Consider the following 22,091-nt stretch of genomic DNA (forward strand, 5'->3'; position numbering starts at 1 on the left):
AAATGTCTGCTCTTCTAAATGAAAAACAGGTACTGGTTTTCTTTCTTTTTCTTCTTTTCTTTTTTTTTTCTTTTTTTAGTAATGTCAAGTTACAGTGGTCTGTCTTGTAGTTTCTCAGAGAAACAACAAGCCACCCCATCTTTCCACAGGCAGCTTGCTTTCAGTTTTCTATTCTTCCATCCTACCAGTTTTGCATGCTGGCTTTTTATTCCAGAATTTAATCAAAGCTGAATTTCCCAAGCTGATAATTTACTGAATACAAATGTAGGAGTGGATATACTCAATAATTCTGGAGCAAAAAAAAGTCCTAGGCTTATGTTGAAGAGAAAAGTATTTCTTGGGCATCATAATAAATTAGCCTTTTTTACTTTTGGATTCACAGTCAATTCCCAATGTCATTTGTTAATTTTTTTTTGCAGATGTTGGTTTAATTGCACCTGCACACTTTTTCAACATTGCTAACTCATCTAAAAATTTATTGTTCCAGTGAAAATGTAATTCTGAAGCTGTAGTGCTGAACTCAGCTTCTGTAGGATGTCTCAAGCACAAGTGGGTGATTCCACCCCTCCTTGTCTATGAATGGGCTGCAAGGTTTCTGCACTGCAGTTTAAATCTCCAAACTGCTTTACAAGCGTTAGATACTTAACTCTCAGAACAACATAGTAAACAGGATTTTTTTCCCTACGCTATTTATTAAGAAACGAGGTCGCTAACCCAAGGCATTGCCAGTGTTGCAGAGCATGCGGGTTCTGGGATGATTTGTTGTGTTAGAGCAAGGACTTCAGGCTCTGCTTCCCACACCCTGATGTGTGCACATGAAGTAGGACTGTAGTAAAGTCAGAGTATGTAGATGGCCCCCAATATCAAACCATGCAGAGGAGCAGAAGGCTGTAATACCAGTCTTTTGTGATGGCATTTACTGTAGCTGTCTCGTTTTGAGAGTCCTAGTCCAGCTTCTTTTGAAATCCGTAGCCTTTAATGGGGGCGAGATTAAGTCATAAACTGTTTTGCGATGTGGGTCTTTTTATGTCCTTTTTCTTGCTTCTGTTTGCTCTTCAGAAATATCAAGCGGTACTTGCTTTTGAATCAGCCATCAGTTATCAGCCTTTTCACTGAATTGAGTTTGACCTTTTTTCCTCTCCTTTGGTATTTTGAAAATGTTAATTATTTTAAATTGAAATCTGAGACTTATTGTTGTTCCCATAATTGGCTGTTTGTGCATTAATTACACAGCGCTGAGACTCTGAGGCGTGAACTTGAGAGAGAGAAAATGATGAAAAGACTCTTGATGACAGAATTATGAAATTCGCACTTCCGTCAGATGGAGAATGGATTGGGGCCTTTCATGTGCCTTCTGTCTGTTTACATTCCTCTGCTTCTGTGTACTCAACATAATGCATCGGGAAAATGTGTGATATTCCTGGCTCGCCTGGATTCACCACGGTTGGTTAAAATTAAGTCTCGGCTAGACTTTAACTTGAAGGAGTTCCTTTATTCATTTGCTGCTGGGAAATAAACCTTCAGTCCTTTATCTCTCCTGAGATTTTATACTATTAACACAATTAATTTCAGGTTTGGTTTTGGTAAATCTAGGGCAAAAAGGATCAGCAAGGAGCATACTGATTTCTATTGGGAAACACTGTTCTGTACATATGTTAATAAGTGCACAGAAATTAATGTTATGCAGAATATTTTGATAGTAACATAGAAAATATGTCATTTTGTACAACTGAAAATTGCAATGAGCTACTGCTATTTGTTAAAGAACCATTTTTAAAGCAGAAGAATGATTATTACATCCTAACCCCAGGACTGTTAGTCTCCACAGAAAAATAAACGGCTGTCTTATTAAATTCCTAACCTTAACCTTTACTCAGAGATATAAATAGCTGCAGGGGGGAAAGACACCCCACCATACAGGTATACGCACCCAACACTCCCTATAGTTTGTCATCTTGACCTAAACCTTCAACTAAATCTTACCGTATTTCCATTAATGAAAAAACCAAGTTGTTTAAAGTAATTTGCTACTGACTTTCTAGCTTGATACTGACTTTTTTAACTAAGTGAGAAGTTTTACCTTCTCCAGGTTGCCTAGGCATTAGGGCTCGCCCACACTCAGACAGCTTCTGCCCCAGCATTGACGGTTGCAGAGCTTCAGCGGTGTGGACATAGCTCATGCAGGGAGGATTTTTGCCTTCCTGGGTAGATAAACCACCTTCCTGACTGATACGAATTGATTGATCACTTTAAAGAATAATAACAATGATAGTTTATGGCATAGCTGTGTCTATACCCATTTTTTCACTCTACTAACCAGCACGCGTGTACTGGCAAACCTGCGGAGGGTACGCCTGGCTGTACGTCCCGTTCACCTCCGGCATGCAGGCAGCCTCTACGTTCAGTGGGGCTATCTCAGGCATCAGGTGGGGTGGGTGGTCCAGTGCTAGCAGAACCGCCCTCCCGGGGAGGGTGTTTATGGTATACAGGTAACACTACCAACTATTCCCTAGGAAAAAAAAGTTGTTCTCCGTTTCCCCCTGTTCAGTAGTGCGGGGTCATCTAGAAAGCTACCAACAACTGACTGTCAGCTACAAGGTACTCTTCCAACAGGAAAGCTTTTGTGCGTTTTGTATGGCTGAAGATGTATATTTTTCTGATACTCTGTACACTGTGTTCTCTTGTTTGTATTAAGATAAAAGATTGCCCTTAATTTGATACTGATTACGATGGCTTTATCTCAGCTTAAGCAGTTTGTGTGGAGGCTGGGAAGTGATTGCTGTGAGACTGGGTTTCCTTCAGAGTTAGCTTGTGCTCTTTTTCTGAAATGAGAAGTCTTGAGAGCATTGTAGGACTGTGGGTTGTAATGTGGAGGTTTAAAATTACTTGTCTATTTTATATTTACTGGGACAAGAAACTAGCATGAGGCTCCCCAGTTAAATCCACCAAACCCAAACCTTTCCGGTTGCCATAAAATGGGGCAAAATAAGTAGCACAAGCGTTAGTTAGAAATTCACAATACAAAATGAAATGAAGTAGCTCAACGTGTGCAATGGGCACAAGGAGCCGTAGAAACACACCTGGATTGCAGGTTTCAGAGCACTCAGGTGACTTTGCTGGGTAATCAGATACGACTTGTACCCTGTCCGTCTTCTAGTTACAGTGCCAGGACACTTCTGTTCCTTATGTTTTAATGTACCACTCCATCAATCCAAGGTTATTAAAAATGGATTAGGAACATTAAATCCCTGTGAAGAAATCAGAAAGGAGGGGAAAATGCAACAGACACAAAAGGCTGCATCTCCCATGTCCTGTTACTCTTTTCTCACCACTTCCCGCAAGGTACTCGGGGAGGGAGAAGCGGCAGCACGTTTTGTCTGCACCCAAGCGAAAGTGAGCGTTGTGAAGAACGAATAAAAGAAAACTGTAACTAGAGGTGCTGTTTTGGGTGAGGAAAGCAAAGTAAGGTTGAGGACGGCACAGCACTGACTCTAGCTGAATCTGGTCTACTGCCTGCTGTTAGGCAACCCCCAGTTGTGTGTGACCCGGCGGCAGTTTCACAAAGTCATTACTAAGGAATACTGGAAAAAACAGATCTGAACGTACACTTCAGTCGTACTGATTGCCATGGAGTGGACTTGGGGAACCCCGCAATATGCCTTCAGGTTTTGGGGCAAACAGATCCAGTTACCCGCATTAGGGCAGTCTGGTCACAGAAGCAAAAGCCTTTAGCAAAACGGAACGCCTGACCCAGACCAGCCCATCAGATGTTCTGGCTCGTAAACAAGCTATTAGTTTATTATTTTAAATGCAACGTTTTGCTCCCGTTGTATAAAAATTCTTCAGCTGAAATAGAACTGGAAAACAAGAAACGTGAACCAAGGTTACTTTACAGTGGCCAGGTCTTTACAGCTAAGGCGTGCTGTGGCGTAGCTGAGAAAGAGCAGAGACTCCTCCCTCCTTGGTTCCCACCAGGAGAAGAGGGAAAGGCTCGCGTGGCCACTTATTTCCCGTGGGACATTTTCCACAGAACAACCTCAAGTACGTTGCCTTGTCTTGTTTTAGTGTCTTATCCACTGGCTGCCACCGTTCCCTATTCTGCAGTCTAATGGAGCTTTATTAAAACCGTTTGACTGATATCAAACGAGACTTTTAACTGCGGAATGTCATCACCTCGTTCTTTCTTACTATGTACCTTCTTCAGCCACGCTTAAGCCTCTCAGTTTTCACATCCTCTGAATAAACGCTCCTGCCTCACCTCTGGTTGGGAATGACAGTGTTAGTTACCCGAAACTACTGTAAACAAGACAATGTCAACGTGAACATATGCTGAGGGGCAGATAGTCTAGATTTGCCCCTAGACTTTAACTTTGCAGGTGTTAAAGGATACTCTGCCTGAGGGTATGTCTATATAATAGTGCAGAAGTATCTGAGCTAGCTTTAATGAGCTTGCATACATCGTTGTGGCAGCATGAAGCCCAGCACAGGCTATCATTATCATATACATTGACACGTGTAAAGATAACTCATTTCAACAGCAGCCTTCTGAAGCACGGTCTCCAGAACTGGTGAGAGGAAAGGGGGGCTGAACAGAGTTCGTCTCTTCAGCGCTCCTGGGAAAGGGTTCATCTCACCTAATGTTAATATGCCCAACTCTCGCCTGATGAGAGATCCAAGGAACTGCCTTCTGGAGGTGCCTCTGACTTAAATGTCTACCTTTATATTGCTTAAGGTTAAGTGAGATGAATTCTGCTCTCCATCCCTCTGGTTAGGCCTGCGTTGCAAACCCTTGCCGACACGGCTACATCATCCAGGGGTGCTTTGAGGTACGATTTGTGATCAACGTAGCTCTGCCAGCAAAAGCCTTGCGCGTTAGGTGTAAATACACTACCAGAAACACCCTGTTGTCAGAACAGCTTTTATCCCTTATGGGCAGAACAGAAAGCTGGGGTAACTTACAGTGGCGTAAGCACAGAGGCATCGTTATAGCTGTGCCCAGTCGGGGAGCAGCTGCTTGATGAAACCTCCTGCTCTAGCCACGCTGGCAAGGCCTGCCGGGGGGGCCTGGCTTTTGACAGTGCCCCGAGTGACGCTCCGACCCGGTCAGCAGATCCCAGCTTTCCAGCGTGAAGTCTCTAAGCGGCAGAATGCAATGTTGTCATGTTTGGGTGATTCCAGCAAAATTTATTGGCCATTTAAATAGCTATGCAAGGAGTTAAATATTTTCTCATATTGCAGTCTCTTATGGAAGCCAACCAATTGTGCTTTGTTTTTGTGTGGTTCAGCTGTTTTCACTATTTTGTTTCAAAAGGAATAACCAGGTTTTCTTTAGAAATGTTGTTTGAGATCCCACATCTCTATCAGATCCCACAGTGTGTGCAGATTTTTCATGTTTCAAACATACTTAGACCCTGAAAGTGCAATGTTTGAAAATTAACTCCACCGAAGTTTCAGTTTGTGGCTTCACAACTCTCTTGCAACAGGATGCCTACGTGCCCGTTTGAAACAGAGCTGGCAATGCAGTGAAATGTTTCATTGGAGGCAGCATCATGGTTTTTTTGAACTGTTTACAAATATCCTTTGGTTTTCTTTTTTTTGGTTTTTGTTTTTTTTTTCCTGAATACATTTCTGGTTCATTGGCTACAAAAACCTACTCGTAATTATGCAATGGGATATTGTTTCTTTTTTTCCTTTTTTTTTTTTAATGTCCTGATGTTCAAGGAGTTTGCAATAAATATACTGAGGCTGATCTGTAATTGCATGTAAGATCAGCCTCACAACTGTGTTTTGTAAAGTTAAGTGCCGTAAAAGAACCTGCAGATGATGTGGAGAAGGAGGGAAGGGAGAGGGTGAGTGGAGAAGGCTTCTTGGGCAGCTGCAGCTTTGACTGGTGGGTAGCAGCTTTAAAGTAAGATTGCTCGCACCATTTTGTTTCATCTGAGTAGCAGCGTGTATCATCAGGCAGTGTGTGATGGCATTTTGTTGAAAACATGCCGAGAGAGACACTTTTACGGCTCAGCTGTTTACCTGTTCCTGTATTCATGCCTGCAATAAATGAGATGAAAAATGAATCACAGAGTCTGAGCAATTTGTAGTCAAATCAGTCATTTAGGAGGCACGGGGCAGTGTGCCAATTAAAGGAAACGTTTGATTGCTAATAAAGTGGATCCACCTTCATAAAAAAAAAAACTTCCTAAGGAAAAAACAAAGGATTTCTTTAAAAAGCCCCGAGGGTTTTCTCCAGCTTAAAGTTACAGACCGGCGTTGGAGGGTGCCAGTCGTCTGGCAGGTCATTAGTTGGGGCATGCTTTGCTGAATACCAGAGCTGGAAAAACACTGGCAGGATCAAGGTAGAGAAACATGAAACATGGCATCTTGCTGGTCTTTCAGCTGGGGCTCGAAAGGTGGGGAAAAGCGTTACTGGAGTGGAAGGGGTGGGGAGAAATCTGTCTTTTGACACAGGGCTGAGAGACCCCAAGTTATTAAACTGCTCCATGAAGGAAAATTTTAAAAATAAACAAACAAAAAACCCCAACAAACAAAGCCTGTTCCTTGTAAATATTTTTTGTTTCAACACAATTAAAACATTTCACTCCGATTTTTGCCCTTGATTTTGCCATTCTTTAAATGTCTAAATGAAAAGTTGCTTCAGAATGAAGCATTTCCATTTTCTTTTGTTGAAAGATCTCTAAATGAGGACGTTTTTGACATTAACTTTCCCAGCGCATTTATGAAATGAAATCCCAGTAACGTTCACCCCATTTACTGAGGTTGCCAAAACTCTATATTTGGAAGGAATATGATCCCATCCCAATTTCTCCAGCTGGGTATTCATCTATTTTTAATCTCTATGCAGGGAAAGCAGAGGGAGCAACAAATCAACGTTCTTCCATCAGTACTCAATTTATACCAAGAAAATTGATTATCAAGCCAGCAAACCTAGTTAATTAATTCCCCTTAATACATGTCTTTGCTAAAGAAATAGTGTTCTTGGGTGTAGGGGAACGAGAAGCCATGCACTAAAAGGTTGGCAAAGACTCTCATGTAACCTGGCTGCAGCTGAGAAGCGTGGGGACTTGAGAGATGTAAATCTGAACAATTTTTTTGTTTATTATGAGACGACTGGTCTATGGGACTGGGTGCGAGGTCGTTGAGAGAAACGCTGTTTCTCAGAGGACCTGCTTTGCAGAGCAGAAAACAGCCTTTGCGTGCAGGCCCTATGAACTCGGGGCAGGGGGGCAAGAGGAGGCGACAGTGACCAGCCCAGCTGGGTTGCAGAAATCCTGCTGCCGCAACGGGGCGGGAAGGTGCCCGTAGGGGTGCAGACGCGGGCTGGTGGGACAAGCCCCAGCCCTCCTGAAGGGCGATGGCTGTGCCCTCACCATCCGCAGTGAAGACTTCGGGGCTGGCTGGCACTGGGGTCCCCGTGCCCAAGTGCAACTTGCCCTAAAGGGCAACCCTACCGCAAACCCAGTGCCAGGGCTGGCTGTCACCAGACCTGCCGGAGGAGGTGCCGGGGAATGAGGGAAACAAAAGATCAACCATTGCCCTCCCCCAGCCACCCCACGGCAGGTTTGCAGGAGCATCCCCAGCTCCTGGTGTCAGGTGAGGAGAGGAGGCTTGGCCTTTTTGTGAGAAACCAGGCATGGGATCAGCTTAGCTGCGGCATCAGATGTGTTTGACGACCCTGACCATTGCAGCTATGTCTTATGCACTGCCAGTAGCGCATATGGTATGATGTGAGGTGTCTTCTCGCGAGGCTTTAGGGTCTGCCATGGTCAGGGGAAAAGTGAGGAAAACAACAGGGAGAAAGAGAGCAGCAAACAACCCACACCATCACCTGCAGGGTGGCCTGATGGCAGAGGACTGCCTAAAACAATGTTTGTCTTTTCAGGTTTTTTTAAAACTACATATATCAAATTGCATCATTACATAGGTAATGTGCAAGTGATACTAATTGTATGTTTTTTTAATGAATATTTCTACAATGTGTTGTGGTATACAATGCCAGTGACCGCACAGCTCTGCCGTCGGAGTATCTGGCACAGCAGCGAGGTGTAAAAGCCACATGGATCTTCACTGTTCCATGCACTGATTATTCAGCTCTTCAAGCGGAGAGACACTTACCCTTCTGCATCGTTCTTCCTCTGCCTTTCATTAGCAAACTCTTTTGAAAATCCAAGGAAAACACAGCACAAATTCTTTTCTTTAAAGATATTTAGTCAGTGATGCATCACAGGGCCACAATGATGTGAAGAACTCCAGTATCTATTTTTTTTAAAATTATTTATTTGCCTTGCTGCTTTTGAAAACTACAACAAAAAAAACGTCATTTCTGTGCTAACTGCCTCTTGCTCTGCTCTCGCCGCTGGCTCCCTCCAGCAGCGCCAGGCTTGGCAAGGGCACGGGGAGGCTTGGCAGGAGGGGACAAGGGTTGGCTTTTTTGGGCGGAGGGTGAACTGCCAACACCCCCCAGAACCTCCTTCCCTCCTGCCGTACGCTTCTTGCTGTGGCCGACACAACTGCTGCGGCCTCCGAGGTGGGACCCGCGCTGCCCTGCTGGGAGGTGGGGAGATGCTTGCAGCTGCAGGGTCGCCCAGGGAGGGTTTGAGGCTGGTGGGGCTGAGAGCTGCGGTGCTCGTGTAGGTAAGAGGCACAGGTAAGAGCTGGGGCCCTGGTGATTTTAGAGGCTGCGGTGCTCCCGGGTTGTGCAGGCGTGAGGAGATGCGTGAGGCTCTGGGGAGGGAGGTCAGCGTGAGCTGCCCACTACCTGGGTATGTGAAATTTAGGGATTGCGGTCAGTGCCTTTGGCGGTACCAGCAGCACCCTCATCGCACTGGCTCACGGCTCTTTTGAGGCACCGCAGGGACGACAGCCCCCAGGAAGCACCTCTGCCAAGACTGCCAGTGTAGGAAGACGGGGAGGGGGAGTGCTGGAGCCGACTTAGCTTTGCAGCCCAAGAGCATTCCCATTTTCCATTTCCAGCCTGACAAGCCAAGGCTCGGTGTGGGTTTTGGCTAGCTTGACAACTTGCCCCGGTTATCACAGGCCACCAGGAGCAGACGGTATCTTGTGAAACCACCTGCTGCTTAGCCCCGTCATGTCTCTCTGTGCCATCCTGCTAATCCTCCTCTGCTCAGCACTCACCCGCTGACTGGTTCACAGACACCTGCTTCCTTCACCCTGGTGAGCATCCCTCCCCTCCCACACTAACACCACTTTCTTCACTTTCCAGATGAAAATCTTTTGCATTTCTGAAGCCCCTTCCCAGCCCTTGCTTTCCCTGACCTCAGTAGGTGCTCCTCCATCCACACTTGTCTTCTACCCTTCCCCTGTGTCTCACTCATCTCTTCATCTTCCCTCTGTCTGTCCCACCTCTGGCCAGCTCTGCCCACATCACGGTTGCCTCCCTCTGCCTGGAGGCCTCGGCTCGCTGCCTGCTCATCGCTCTCGGGCCTCCAGCCTCCCCTGGGAGCAGCGCCTGACAGGCATTACAGCACAACAGGTTTTCTTGTCAGCCAGAAAAACCCCCATGAGGTGACCTCTCGTTAGCCACCAGCTGCCTGGGGAGGGTCTGCCATCAGCCACAGCCAACGGGGCTCTCCTCAGGTCCAGCCTACATACCTGTGGGTGCAGAGCCCGGCCTAGGTGATGCTCCTACCTACTCCAGGGCACCAGAGGCAGGAAGGGCACGGAGGAGTATTTTTAAAGAGGGGGGGGGGATTAGCATTTTCTCTACCCTTAAAATGAGTGATTTTCCTCTCACGTTTTGGAGGGTTAGGCTCCATTTTAACAACAAGGCATTAGTGAATGGAGGCACCCTGAAAAAACATGACCGAACCATACACCTCACATCATACCATATGCGCTACTGGCAGCACATAAGACATAGCTGCAATAGTCAGGGTTGTCAAACACATCCCCCTTGCCTGCCTTCTTTCTTCAGGTAGCGTGTTTCAGCAACCCCCCCCCCTCCTGCCCGTATTCCTGCTGGGTAGCCGTGGCCATCCCTTTATCCCCCCCCCAGACAGATGAGGTCTTCAGCTGTGCTGCTCCATATTGCTGTGCCAAACTTTGAACCACTGGAAAGAGATGGGGGACGGGTTGGAAGAGGGAGAGGTCTCATCTCTTCATAAAGCCAAACTGCCAACTCATTAATCCCCTTCAGGTGCTCTAATGGAAGTGCTTTCTTCCCAAAGCAACACAGCTGGAATTAATCGTGCTACATATTATGTGGTAATATATCACGAGGACAGCCCAAGCTGGGTGCTTTTCTCCTTTTCTTCTTTCTCTTCCCCCCCAATTTTTTTTTTTCTTTTTTTTCTTTTTCTTTTTTTAGGTACACAGCCTCTCACCTGCCAAACCCAAACTACTGCTCTGGCAATGAAATCATAACAAACTTCTGCCTTTGCCCACCTGGTCTCACAGGAGAAACCTACCATTAAGTCTTAGTGAAACTGTTCTAATTGTTTTTTTTTCCCTTGTGTGTGTGCACGCTAAGAAAAACAAAACAAAATCCAGGCCTGACAGAGCAGCATCTAACAAACCAGAATTCTTAAATACCTTCCTGGAGGGGGGAAAAACCTTCTTCTGACAGAAGGATGTTTCCAAGCAATTTGCACTCTGTCTCCACTTGTGGAATTTCCATCTCCCATCCTTGCCCAGCAACACGCTCTTAGTTCACTCTCTGTAAAAGCTGCATTAGTGCAGAGACTTGAACCCCTGCGGTACTGGTCCTGTGTCCCATCCACGGTGGCTTGAAACGTCTCCCCACACGAGAGCTGTCCCCTGGCTGCTGCTTCGCCACCTGCTCAGTTCAGCAGACTCAGATGCTGGGAGGTGCAGATAAGCTGCTGCCTTCACTGCATCTGATGGGTCCCATCGTAAGACCCTGGGGAGCTCAGCATTATTCGGCGGGGAAAAGCGTGCCTTGGTAGGTCTTAGCAGCCTCCTAGCGGTGTGCATTACCTGTGAACTGAGTGGCAAAAGCTCCGGGCCTGGAGCTTTTTTTTTCTAGGGACACCCTACTCCTGAAAGAAATCTTTCTGCAACACTAAGATGGCTCAGTTGATCTCCAAGGGCCACCTCTGCCAACCCCAAGGCACTGTCCCCACCGCCCTGTTCACCCCTGTTTGCAGCACCCTGGCTGCACGGCAGTCTCTGCTTGAGGACAGCTCTTGCAGGACAGCTTTGCTTGCTTGAAAAACCCTTCTGAGGACACTGTGCCCAAGCCCCAGAGAGGAGCTTTAGGACATGCAGGACTTGCCCCCTGAAGCTGTGGGCCAGCTCCTGTCTCCCTGAGTGGCTCTCGGGCACCCCGTTGTGCTGCTGCTGTCTCTGGTGGGGAGAGCTTGACACAGCTCTGGGTCTCCTTTGGCAGGCCTAGTCCTAAAGTCCAATTAGTGTTGTTTATACTCAAATTGTATCTGAAAGGAAAAAACAAGTGATGCTTCAGTAGGTCAAAGAGTGTGAAGAGATAAATGAAATTACAATAAATGCAATATATTGAAAGATAGTACCATTTAATTAAAAGTATATTAATTATGCATGTATCTCTTCCACAGCCTGTAACTGTGTGGGCTCAAGCAGTAACTGAGCACATTCCCCTCTAGGTACACCGTGAAACACATGGCTGCTTAATGTCCCACTCGCACACCTAACATCACCGGCTGAATTTTCGCTAGGAGCAAACAAGGACATATGCGGGGTTTGCTTGGAGGTACCTTTGCTTTGCGGTGCTCTCAGGCACCTAACAGGGGACACATATCTCTTCCCACCGGCGTCCTCCCCAGAGGATGGAGACTGCCTTTCGGGCAACTTGTACAACATCAGAGCTAAAAAAAATCACGCTATTTGGGGGTGGAGCTGCTGGGAAGGAAAGCAGTGGGGTGGGCTACCAATACCTGCCCCCCATGGGGCCGCGCATGCAGTAACACCCTAAGGTTTTGGGGCGTAAAGCCTTTTGTGGGGCCCACGGGTTGGCTGAGACCTGCAGCAGCCCAGCAGGGACGGGACAGGAGGACAGGGCTTGGTGGTGGAAAGGTCCCAGCACCTGCAGCTCCCCAGAGCACCCCAGGGCCGGCACTGCCGCCTCCACTCCACCCCAAGGTGCCCCCAGGGCCGGCACTGCCGCCTCCACCCCAAGGTGCCCAATGTCACCATCAGATGCCTGGGGCTCAGCTCAGCTTTCAGCAAACTTACTGCAAGCTATTTCATTAATATGGAAGAGTGCCTTTTTATAAACGCTTTGCCGTCCTTCAGGGTAAGCAGAAAATCTTCCCCGTCAAGGCAGACGGTTGCTCTTTGCGGCGTGGCCGAGCCCATCCCGGCAGATTTCGCCCAGGGCTGCGCCATCAATCTTCTGCTAAAGGCTTCTTCCTTCTCATAGCTTCGCTTACCAAATGTGGCGGAGCAAACTCCCACAAGGGAAAACAGATCCCAATAGTGTTTGTAGAAAATTCAAACTGTCCATTATGAAACTAAAACAGGAAACAAAGCGACTGGGGGGGAGAGAGACTCCTCTCCCTAACCACTTAATAGAGGCCCATACATCTCGTCAGAGCTCGCAATAAATCACGCCTTGTTGTCGGCCAGATGTGCAAGCTTATGAAATCTGAATCCAAATGTTCATCTCTAGCTAATTTACTTTTGATTTCTTCCTTGTTTCCATGCCTTATGGAAAAGAGAATGGACAAGATCCTTTTTTTTTTTTTTTCCCCTGTTTATACACACTCTGCCTTTTTCTTCTAGGGAAGCTTTGGCCTGGGTTCAGCAAAGCACTTACACATGCCCAGCTTCAGGGTGGGACTGGTGTCCCCAGCCTCCCTCCAAAATAGATGGGGGTAATTCAAACAGTCGCAGCGAAAGCGCTCGCCTGTGCTGCGTGCTGTGCCAAGGCTTTAAATCGTTGAGATATTCTTACCAGGCACATTTGATAAATTATGCTCGGCTGCTTTCCTGCATGCTTTTTTGCTGATGACGGGAATAATACACAATGAAGGTGAGAAGCTGCAGCCTGCTCTGAGAAAGATATGGGGAGTTATTTTCCTCTCTGTACCCGGTGTGGTCAGGTTTGCATAAATCCTCAGGGCTGAGCCTCGCCTGTTCAGCCTGCACCCACTCAGGACATGCACGGACCTCGATCATCTGCTGCGCGAGGGTGGAGGCTACGGGGATGCTGGGGCAGAAACGCTGGGAGGAGGGTTAGTCGGCCACCACGCAGAGGAAGAGCTCGGCTAGGAAATTAAATTCCTGTAATTCAGGAGTCCGGTGCTGTGAACAGGCCTGGGGACAGAGGGTTGGCTCGGGGGAGTTGGGTGCTTCCAGGGACCAGGCTTCAGAAGGAAGAGCCAAAAGCAAGTAAAGCCCAGAAGGGACTTTTTTACTTTGACCTTTTGCTAGTGTGTGTGTGTGTGCCCTGTCCTCTGCACCCTGCAGGCAGGGGAGGCTACAGAAAGGCAGCGGAGGACTGAAAGCTGTGATGTGAGCTACTGTTGTTTATTTGGTGACGTCCCTCTCCTGGCTACGTCCCCGTTGCGTGTGCCAGTGCCAGCCTGTGTTCGCTGTGAGGTCACCTGCAGGTTGCTTCTGGCCCTGGATACAGGGCGAGAGGCTTTTAGGGATGCTCTGGGATATCTTTTCTGAACACGAGATAGGGAATCAGGCTCAAGACTTGAGCATGAAACCTGGGTGAGGAAGAGGGGATGTGGAGAGAAGTACGGGGATGGGACGTGTTTCACAAAGTCTGTGGGAGCTTCCCACTCAAATGTGGGCCACATCAAAATGTGTCTGTGAGCCCTGGCTTGCAGAGCCCAGGGGGATCTGTCTGTTTTCCTTCCCTTTCCTCCTCGGGGCAGGGACCGTACCTGCCGCCATAGCAGCCATGGCTGCTTTCCAGCGAGGGAGAGGTGGGGAATGGTTGAGAGCTCTGATGAAATGTCTTGCAGAGACTTGAGCTGCTAAAATTCACGTGCAGAAAGAGGTGTCATTCGCCCCTCTTTGTTTTGTGTTTCTGAGAGGCAGTAAGAGCCCAAACACAAAGCAAAATCCTCATCAATGGCTAAACAAAAGCCTGGTAGGGGCTGAACCACTCGAGCAGGGAGAAAGCACTTCTTTAAGTCATTGACTGTCTTTTTAGAGGATGTTCCTCAAAACGCTTTGGCTGAACCCCCAGTTAGAGAGCAGGAGATGTTCTCCTTGGCCAGCAGAGAAGTAGGCAGCAGTAGAAATGCCTGGTCCGTATCCCTCCCACGAGCGCTGCAGAGCACAGCGTGGGCAGTGCGGGGGCTTTGTGGCCTCTGGGAAAAGGTACCGGGAAAGCACGGCAGAGGTCTTACCAGTGTCCCGTTTTTCTGAACCAGGGGAGAGGAAAGGGGTGGGAAAGACAGTTGTGCCAAAGTCTGCATGGGCAGCAGCAAACTTTGCTTGCTTCATAGGTGATTTTTACATGTTGGTACAAATAGATGAGCCCAGCACGCCATATGAACTTGTGTGTCCATGTGTGCAACAGAAATAAACTTCAAGCAATGGGATTTCATCTAAAGCATCTACATGGAAATGAGATCACTTCAGAAAGATGAGCAATGGACATATAATTGTCAACTGGATATTGAATCCAAAGAAGTGTGAGCTCTCAAAAAAAGAAGAGGTGTAGGGAAATCTAAAGAAAATCCTTTGGTGAAGAGACATGGGGCAAACGCAGCATCTGCCTCACAACAGCCCAGTTGTGGCCCAGTCTGGAGCAAATGGGCTGTCACCACAGGAGATGATGTCTAAACAGCTAACCTTGAAAAATTCTGATTTACCAGCACCATGAATAGAGGTCTTGAAGTTGTGAAAATGTGAAAACTGCAGGTGGTTAACAGAATTTCTATTGGGTAAAATGGCAGCGGGATATAAAGAACAGCATGCTGGTTCAGCTCCTGTTGTCTGGAAATAGCTCAGCTGCAGAGAGCCCAGACGTAGCCCCAGCAATGAAGGGTGCATTGGCGCTGAGGTGTTGGGGATCCTTCCAAAGGCGAAGGCTGCTGATTAACACGGGATCACTCACAAAACAGGCTGAAACCCACAGCCAGGGCAGCCCTACTGAATGGACTTTCCTTGCCTCTGGGCTCTTGAGAGGCAGGGAGAGGGCTCGCCACTGAAAAACACTCTAAAATGGACAGAAACTGTTGGTAGCACGGGTAACTGCAGGGGTAGCCGCAGTCTGTGGCAGGGCGAGGAGGTTACCTCCTGGCAGAGCTTCCTCGGCTGAATGGCTCCAGGGGGATGGAGACTGATGCAAATCCCTTTCCTATGGGCACAACATACACCCTGCAGTCGGTGGGCTTGTTCATGAGCTGAGGAGAGGAACAAAGTCCTGACTCTGCTCTGAAGAAAGCCCATCATTCAAAACTGAAAGAGCTCTCGCTTCTCCGGAGAAAGAAGACTTGTGGGTTGGCACTAGCCAGGGCTTAAAGAGGGAAACCAGCAAGATTCCTAAAACCCTAGGAAATAAAAGGGCAGAATTAGGATAACTCCCCTTACATAAATAAACACCCATGCCCACACCTAGGAAGAAACCTATACAGTATCAACAGCAAAAAAATAACTGGGTGTATTTGCTCTGGTGGCTTTCCAAACTCGCTGGAAAAGGCTTTACTCAGAGTCATACCTGTATTCTCTAATTTGTTGACTTCCTTTCCTTTCTGGCCAAAGGGTTTACCCTCAACCTGCTCTGCTTTTTACTTCACAGAGGTAGGAGGTGATGGTTCACTGGCATTTCAGCTTCATTGAAGTTTTCTGCACGGCGACTGCGTCTCATGCAGGGTAAATATGCAAGAGAATCGAGCCCTTTTGCAGGCAGAGCTACCTGCTCCACAGGAAAGCCAGTAAGGTGAGCTGCTGAGCAGGCCCACTGTTGAGGGTTTACAGTTTGCTTTTCTGCAGAGCTACTGTGGCCTGCAAGGGCAAAGGCAGAACCGCAACAGGCAGAAAAGGAGACCAGGAGACCTCAGGAGACCTCAGGCACAAACAGTGATAACACCTACCTTGAGGTCAGGCTCAGGGGAGGAGTTTGGGGGGCCTTTGGGGGTGGAAAAGGATTTGGAAGAAATTGTCTTCCAATTTGACTTGTACTGTGACCACGGAGACAAGACTTTTCTGTCTTGTGACAGCTTTACTGTGAGAGAGAGAGAGAAAACTTGAGCATGTCTACTACTACTTTACTTAACTTAGAAAAAAACACACGCACAAAACCATGATCTGTAAACATACCATGATCCTCTGTGGGTTGGACTGCAAACCTTCCGAAAGATAGGTAAGACTTTAAAAATATTCAGGTGAGTAAAACCCATCTTGTCATGCCAGGAAGTACCATGAATGCCTACCTGCATCTTTGACACCTAAATACCTTTTTTTATATATATATACTAAAATAGCTCACACTGAGGTAGAAACATCGATGGCCTCTTCTGCTACCACTCCTAAGGTTTAAAGCTACTAAGAAACTGGGATTTAAAAAAAACAAAACAAAAAAAACCAAAAAACCCAAACCACAAACCAGACTTTGAGTCAGCATAACTTAAGCTGTGGTCAAGGAAAAAGGAAAAAAAAAAAGGTCACAGACATAACTGGCTGAAAGGAAGAAGTACATGCATGAGTGTACACAAGAGCTGCTGAAATAAATTACTAGATTGCTTTTAAACTTTTACTGAGATGCATGCGGTGTCCTAGGTAGGGCAGAGGTAGTGGCTCTCTCAATGAACCACTGGTGTGAGTGCTGGCAGTGGTCCAGCGGCAGAGGACAGTGTCATGCTGAGCTTGGTCTGATCTAGGACTGTGATGCCACGGAAAGGCCAGGTCCTTGCCTTGCCTGCCTCTGGCACTGCCTTCCCGCTACACGCTTTGTACTGCTGGTAGGTTTGTGTCTCCGTACAATCAAGTGGGTCAGGGAGTTGATCTTCCTGAAAATTAATGCAGTAACAAAATAACTACCTTGGTCATCCACCTCACAACACCTGAAAACACAAGTGTTACCTGAAAGAAGGTGGTGGGACTGCAGGGGCAGACAGCAAGGTGGGATTGTCCCTCATGAGAATTACATTGGCTTTGGTGAGTTATGAACCTATCCTCCATGGATGCATAGAGCCAGTTCATCTGCTTTTGGAGGTAACATCTCTTGGAGAGACTTGTGGTACAACTGAAAACACAGTTTGGTGTCTTAGAAAAATTTTATATTGATTTTCCAGTGCTTCCCTTCTAATATTTCAGGTGGCCTTAATAAGATATAGCCGTAATGGTACTGGTTGCAAGGGATCTCCAGAGGTCATCAGGTGTAACCTCATCTGATTAAAGTATTAAGTATCAGCATCTTTCAATAGGTCAGTAGCTTCTGATCTTTTTTTATTATTCTGTGGGTTTCCCTCACCCCCCTTATCAAACAGCCGTCAGAGCATTCAAGGATGCTCTTGGGAGGACTTCCAGCTTTGAACTGAAGTGCTCCTCTCCAGCTGAAAGAAAGTAAACATGTGTGGTATATTGATGAGGAGGGTGCCCTACTGAGGCTGACGCTGTTTCTCTGGACTTTACTGCGCTGCGCTGAACCATTGCACAAAACGCAGTGGGAACACCAAGGCCAAGAATGGAGTCAGCGAGAAGGCAGTAAGGTCTTGGCTGCAGCTTGAGCAGAGTTTCCTTACTCTGTGAAGACTGCAGTGATGGTGGTGGTGGGAGCTTTGATCTTAAAAACCCATTCTAATTCAAAAGTGGGAATTTGAGGAAAGGTGTTCCCTGATGTTACTCAGGCCTTTGCTTTTGCACTGCTTTGTGTACCCAACCAGATCATAGGTCAGGGGGGAAGGAATGACACCATCAGCCGAATGTCATTGCTGTACTGCTAGAGCACATCTCTTACCACCTCCTTTAACAAAGCAATGGAGACAAGCACATCTGCTCTTTTCAAACTGTCAAAAAGCTATTCATCCTGTTTGCTTCCTGTGAAAGTGATGCCCAGAAGTATTCAGTATCTCTAAAACGTATAATCAGAGAAAAGGAAGAAATGTACTAGTGAAACGGTTGTCCCACTGTGACCTGTGACCGCTTCAGGCAGCCTGGAGAACTGGTGAATTAAGCCGAGGGCATCCTGCAGGCTGTCCTGGCCAACAGATGGAGAAACCAAGGCTGCTTCTACATGCTGAACGACCACTGTCTGCCTTTGTACAGTCTAATTCGAGCAAGATCAAAACTGCAGGCAATGGTAAGCCTAAAGGAGCCAGCACAAGGTTGAAGGACAGAGCTACAGCCGCACGGTAGCCACAGCCTGCAGTGGTTGAGCAAGAAGAACGGGCATCTGGGACACACAGACAGGCGACCTCTTCTCACCAAGCTAGGTTTTTTTATCTTATCTTCTCAATGCTCTTGGAAGGACTGTAATAAAATGAAAATGGGACCAGGAAAGGTGGAAGGAAGGAAGGAAGGAAGGAAGGAGAGTCATTTAGAAGAAAAAAATCTTTTCTTAGGACATTTAGACATTGCCAAGCTACCCAAACTGCCTGCACCCAAAGGATTTAATACTGTTTTTCTCAGCATCTGCTGATCAAGCCACGTGCAGCATTTCATTTTGCACTGGTAAAAGAAATACAGATTCTAGCAAGCTCTTATTTCGTTATCAAAACCAGCACCACAAGCAGCTCTGGGTTTCTAGTGCTGGCCCTTTGGAGTCCATTATAACCATGACAAATGGGGCAAAGCCACTTGTGTGCAACTTGACAAGGGAGGGAGTGAGTCACGGCAACTGTGTGCCACAACACCATATCACAGCAACAAAATCGGAGGATGAGTAATCTTGGAGCTTGCCTTCAGGCAGCTGTCTGGCTGATCTCACAGACCTCACTGCAACAAAATGTCAGTGTTTTAATACCTTTGACATTTCTTTAGCTTCAAGAGGCAATAATGAATCTTTCTTGGCTACTTACTAAGAGGTGATTATATCAGAAAAAGCAGCTAATTCTTCTTATCTGAAGAGACAATACTGGAAATAATCTTTTTTTCATTGAATTTAAGAGTAACCGGCATCAAATAAAAGCCTGGTTAATTAACTAAAGTCACTGAACAACCCTCAAATGGATTTAGTTTCAAGTAGCAACTAAATAGATTTAATGCCTAGGAACTGTCCAGACACCTCAGGCGGATCCTGCCTTTTCTGTTCCTCCAGAAGTGCATGCTCAAGGGAAGGTTGTCTGTAATGCACAAAGCAAAACACGGCAATGCTCTAGGCTTAGTAAGCAAGTCTTACTCCAGCTCACAAGAGGGTACGGGCCAGATGTCTGCTGCCGTAAGCTGGCATGGCTCTGCTCAGCTCGTGGCCTGCACAAATGCCTTCTGAGAAACAGGAGCAAATAGAGCCTGGTGGAAATTAGCATATTTTTGTCAGCAAGTTTCTGAAGGGCTAAGGTAGAGGACTACGCTGACAAGTAAAGGAAGATGATGCCTGCGATTTAGACCTGCTTGGAAAAGATTACGTTAAGTTTGTAGACAGCTATGGTGATGTAGATGCTTCTTCCTTGTAAAAAGGTAGATGGTGCTCTGTACCCATACAGGTCTGTAAGTTGTCCTACAAATATACACATACAATATTTTTAGTGAGCTCCAGGGAGCAACCTTGCTCTTTGAAGAGCCCTGGCAGGCAGCAACCTCAGAACACAGTTGCCATCCAACATACGTTCCCCTGCCCAAACAGGGCAGCTCCACCACGACAAAGTTAATGTGACTACTGCAAGACAGCGAAGCTGAAATGTTTGCCATTTGAAGCTAGCTTTGCAAAGCACGGTAGGGCTGAGGAGAACCGGGAAGAACCAGGCTGTACGGATGGGTGGTCTGCCTTATCAAGCAGATGCTTGGTTATGCTGCTGCTCCAGCGCTGCTCAGTTCAGGTAAGGGGATGTTTGATCACTTTGGGCACTATGAGAGGCTAAGAAAGATGCACGTCGACATTGCACTGCTCAAGACATCATGAAGAACACGGGCCACTTTCAAAGCTATTTTTAGGTTTTCTGCAATCTGACAAAAGGCTTTTTGCGGAAGCTGACCAACCAAGTCCCAGGGTCAAAGCAACATAGAGCTGAGTTAGCACACGGCTGTGCTATAAACCAGATGTAGCACTGCGCTGATGTATCTCTCTGATATATTGCCATATATGCTCCTTCTGCTGGATCTGCCAGTTTAGTCAGTATCAGTATCAGCTTGGAAAGGAAGATGGATTCACAGCAAAGGCGTTACCTACAAGTCTGAGGAGTGCAAAGCAATAGGAACTTGATGAGCAAATGACCCTGCAACCTCTTCAGGTCTAGTAACACCACCAGGGCATGTCCTCAGCTTCACCGCAGCTGTACCACTGAACCGCTTCTCAGCTTGTGAGAAATGCTGTTTCACATTGGCAAAGCTCCATCAGATGGTGATATTTTTCCCTGCCCAGGGTTAGGTTTCTTAGCTGGCAGGCTTAGCAGCGTGTGGGAGGTTCAGGGAGGTTTCACACATGTCCCATATGCTGCTCCCCCTCTGTAAACACACAGGTCTGCAAATCTGGCTGAAAATAAAATGAACAGCTACGCTTGTCCTGCTAAGGACTGCCTATTTCCATTCAGATGCTGTGTTTCCGTGTGAAGCGTCCCTGCCGCAGCTGTTCTGTAAGGGCTTCTCTGGTCCTATTCGTTTTTCTCTTGTTCTTCGTCATTGTGAGCTGAACAGTCGACAGCCATTCTGGAGGGAAGAGGGGAGCCCGGTGGCAGGCAGGACTTTGAGGCCCTGGCTGACGAAAGGAGGGCAGTACGTTGGTAGTTCTCTCCGGCTCCTGAAGCGTCGTCTGCCCCTTTTGGTGCTCACTTAAAGTCTTTGCTGAATACAAGTGCATGATAGTATTCTGGCTGCTTTGCTTTCTGCAGAATGGATAGGCTCCTTTAAATGTTGTTTGCCTCCAAAAGCACACAAAAAAAAAGAAAGTATGCTTTATACATGAGCTAGCATTGTTTGCTACAGCATCTTTTGAGATCCCAGAAAATTTGTGAGAAGAAAAATTTTCCTTTTAGGTTGTCTCACTATTGCTTATGGTCAGAAAATTAAACATTTGGGAAGCCAAAAAGTAGGCTTTCTATCTTTTTCATTGAAATATGAGTGCAACAGTTCACTGCAAGTTAAAACGTGACCAATGGAATAGATTAAATGAATCTTCTCTCAAAGATAACTTTTAATGATGATGTGATTCTCTGCAAGGAAAAATGTTTGTACTGTTCTTCTTAAAAAAATTCAAATAGAAAAATAAATTACATTTTGTATCACTTTCTCTTTAATGTGATTCAATAGGGGGATGTTTTTAATTAGGACAAAAATCTCCGTGTTAATAGTCTTGATTAAAGGGGCTTTTAAATAGTTTATCTGCCTGGTTACGTTCCATCCTAAAGCTCCGCACAGGAAGATGTCTTTCATGTTGAATTTAAATGCTTATTATACCTTTGAACTCTGCCAGTCCACTTATTTGAAATGTTATTCTTCCCTTCTAGCCTGTGGAGTCAGCTCACCAAGAGATTTTGGTAATCCACTCTCTGGGGAACTCCGCTGGCTTATTTGAACCTTGAGCTAGCAGCTGGGGGTAGTATTTCAAAGCTCGCTGTGATCCACTGCCTCATTTCAGTGCCAGCCCTACAGCAGGGACCCTCGACATCCGTGTGGTTGCATCAGCTGGAACAACGAAGCCGTGATCTCATCTGTGGGCCTCGAATGACCATAACCACCGGTAGCTGATAAATAGCAACCTCGGTTCAAGATCACCTTACCCCTGTGGTACCTACTGAGCAGAAATCCAAGGGAGGGGAAAGGGAGATGGGATGGGCAGGTTCCTGAAAAAACGCTGTTAGATGTGAATAATAACTGGAAAAGAGGGTTTTTTTATAAAGCCTCCCAGTTTTTTCCGCTGATGGCTACCGTAAATGTTGTCCTAGCTCACTTTGTACTTTCTTCTGTCACATGCTGAAAGCAAGGCAGTGCACAACTGGCATCACCTTCAGTGTCCTGTGGCCCTGTATATACAATTACATCCAGGAGCACTTTCCTTTTTACTC

General features: G+C 46.7%; 1 protein-coding gene across 6 annotated transcripts in view; it reads left to right on the forward strand.

The window, feature by feature from the left end:
- Window positions 1-21,794, forward strand: part of EPB41L4B (erythrocyte membrane protein band 4.1 like 4B) — a 196,316-nt gene extending 174,522 nt beyond the window's left edge. For 5 of the 6 annotated variants that reach the window (XM_087759587.1, XM_087759548.1, XM_087759559.1 and 2 more), the window contains one exon: window positions 1,234-6,071. In XM_087759587.1, coding sequence (XP_087615713.1) covers window positions 1,234-1,303 — 70 coding nt within the window. In that variant the 3' untranslated portion in view covers window positions 1,304-6,071. Of the gene's footprint in view, window positions 1-1,233; window positions 6,072-15,733; window positions 15,875-21,533 lie in introns of those variants that run through there. The other variant, XR_015705195.1, reaches the window with a different exon arrangement.
- The last annotated feature ends 297 nt before the right edge of the window (window positions 21,795-22,091 follow it).

Source organism: Nipponia nippon, unplaced genomic scaffold, assembly GCF_047370975.1.
Source record: "Nipponia nippon isolate SJK-2023a ecotype South Korea unplaced genomic scaffold, ASM4737097v1 scaffold_1, whole genome shotgun sequence".
In the NCBI taxonomy this organism is placed as follows: Eukaryota; Metazoa; Chordata; class Aves; order Pelecaniformes; family Threskiornithidae; genus Nipponia; species Nipponia nippon.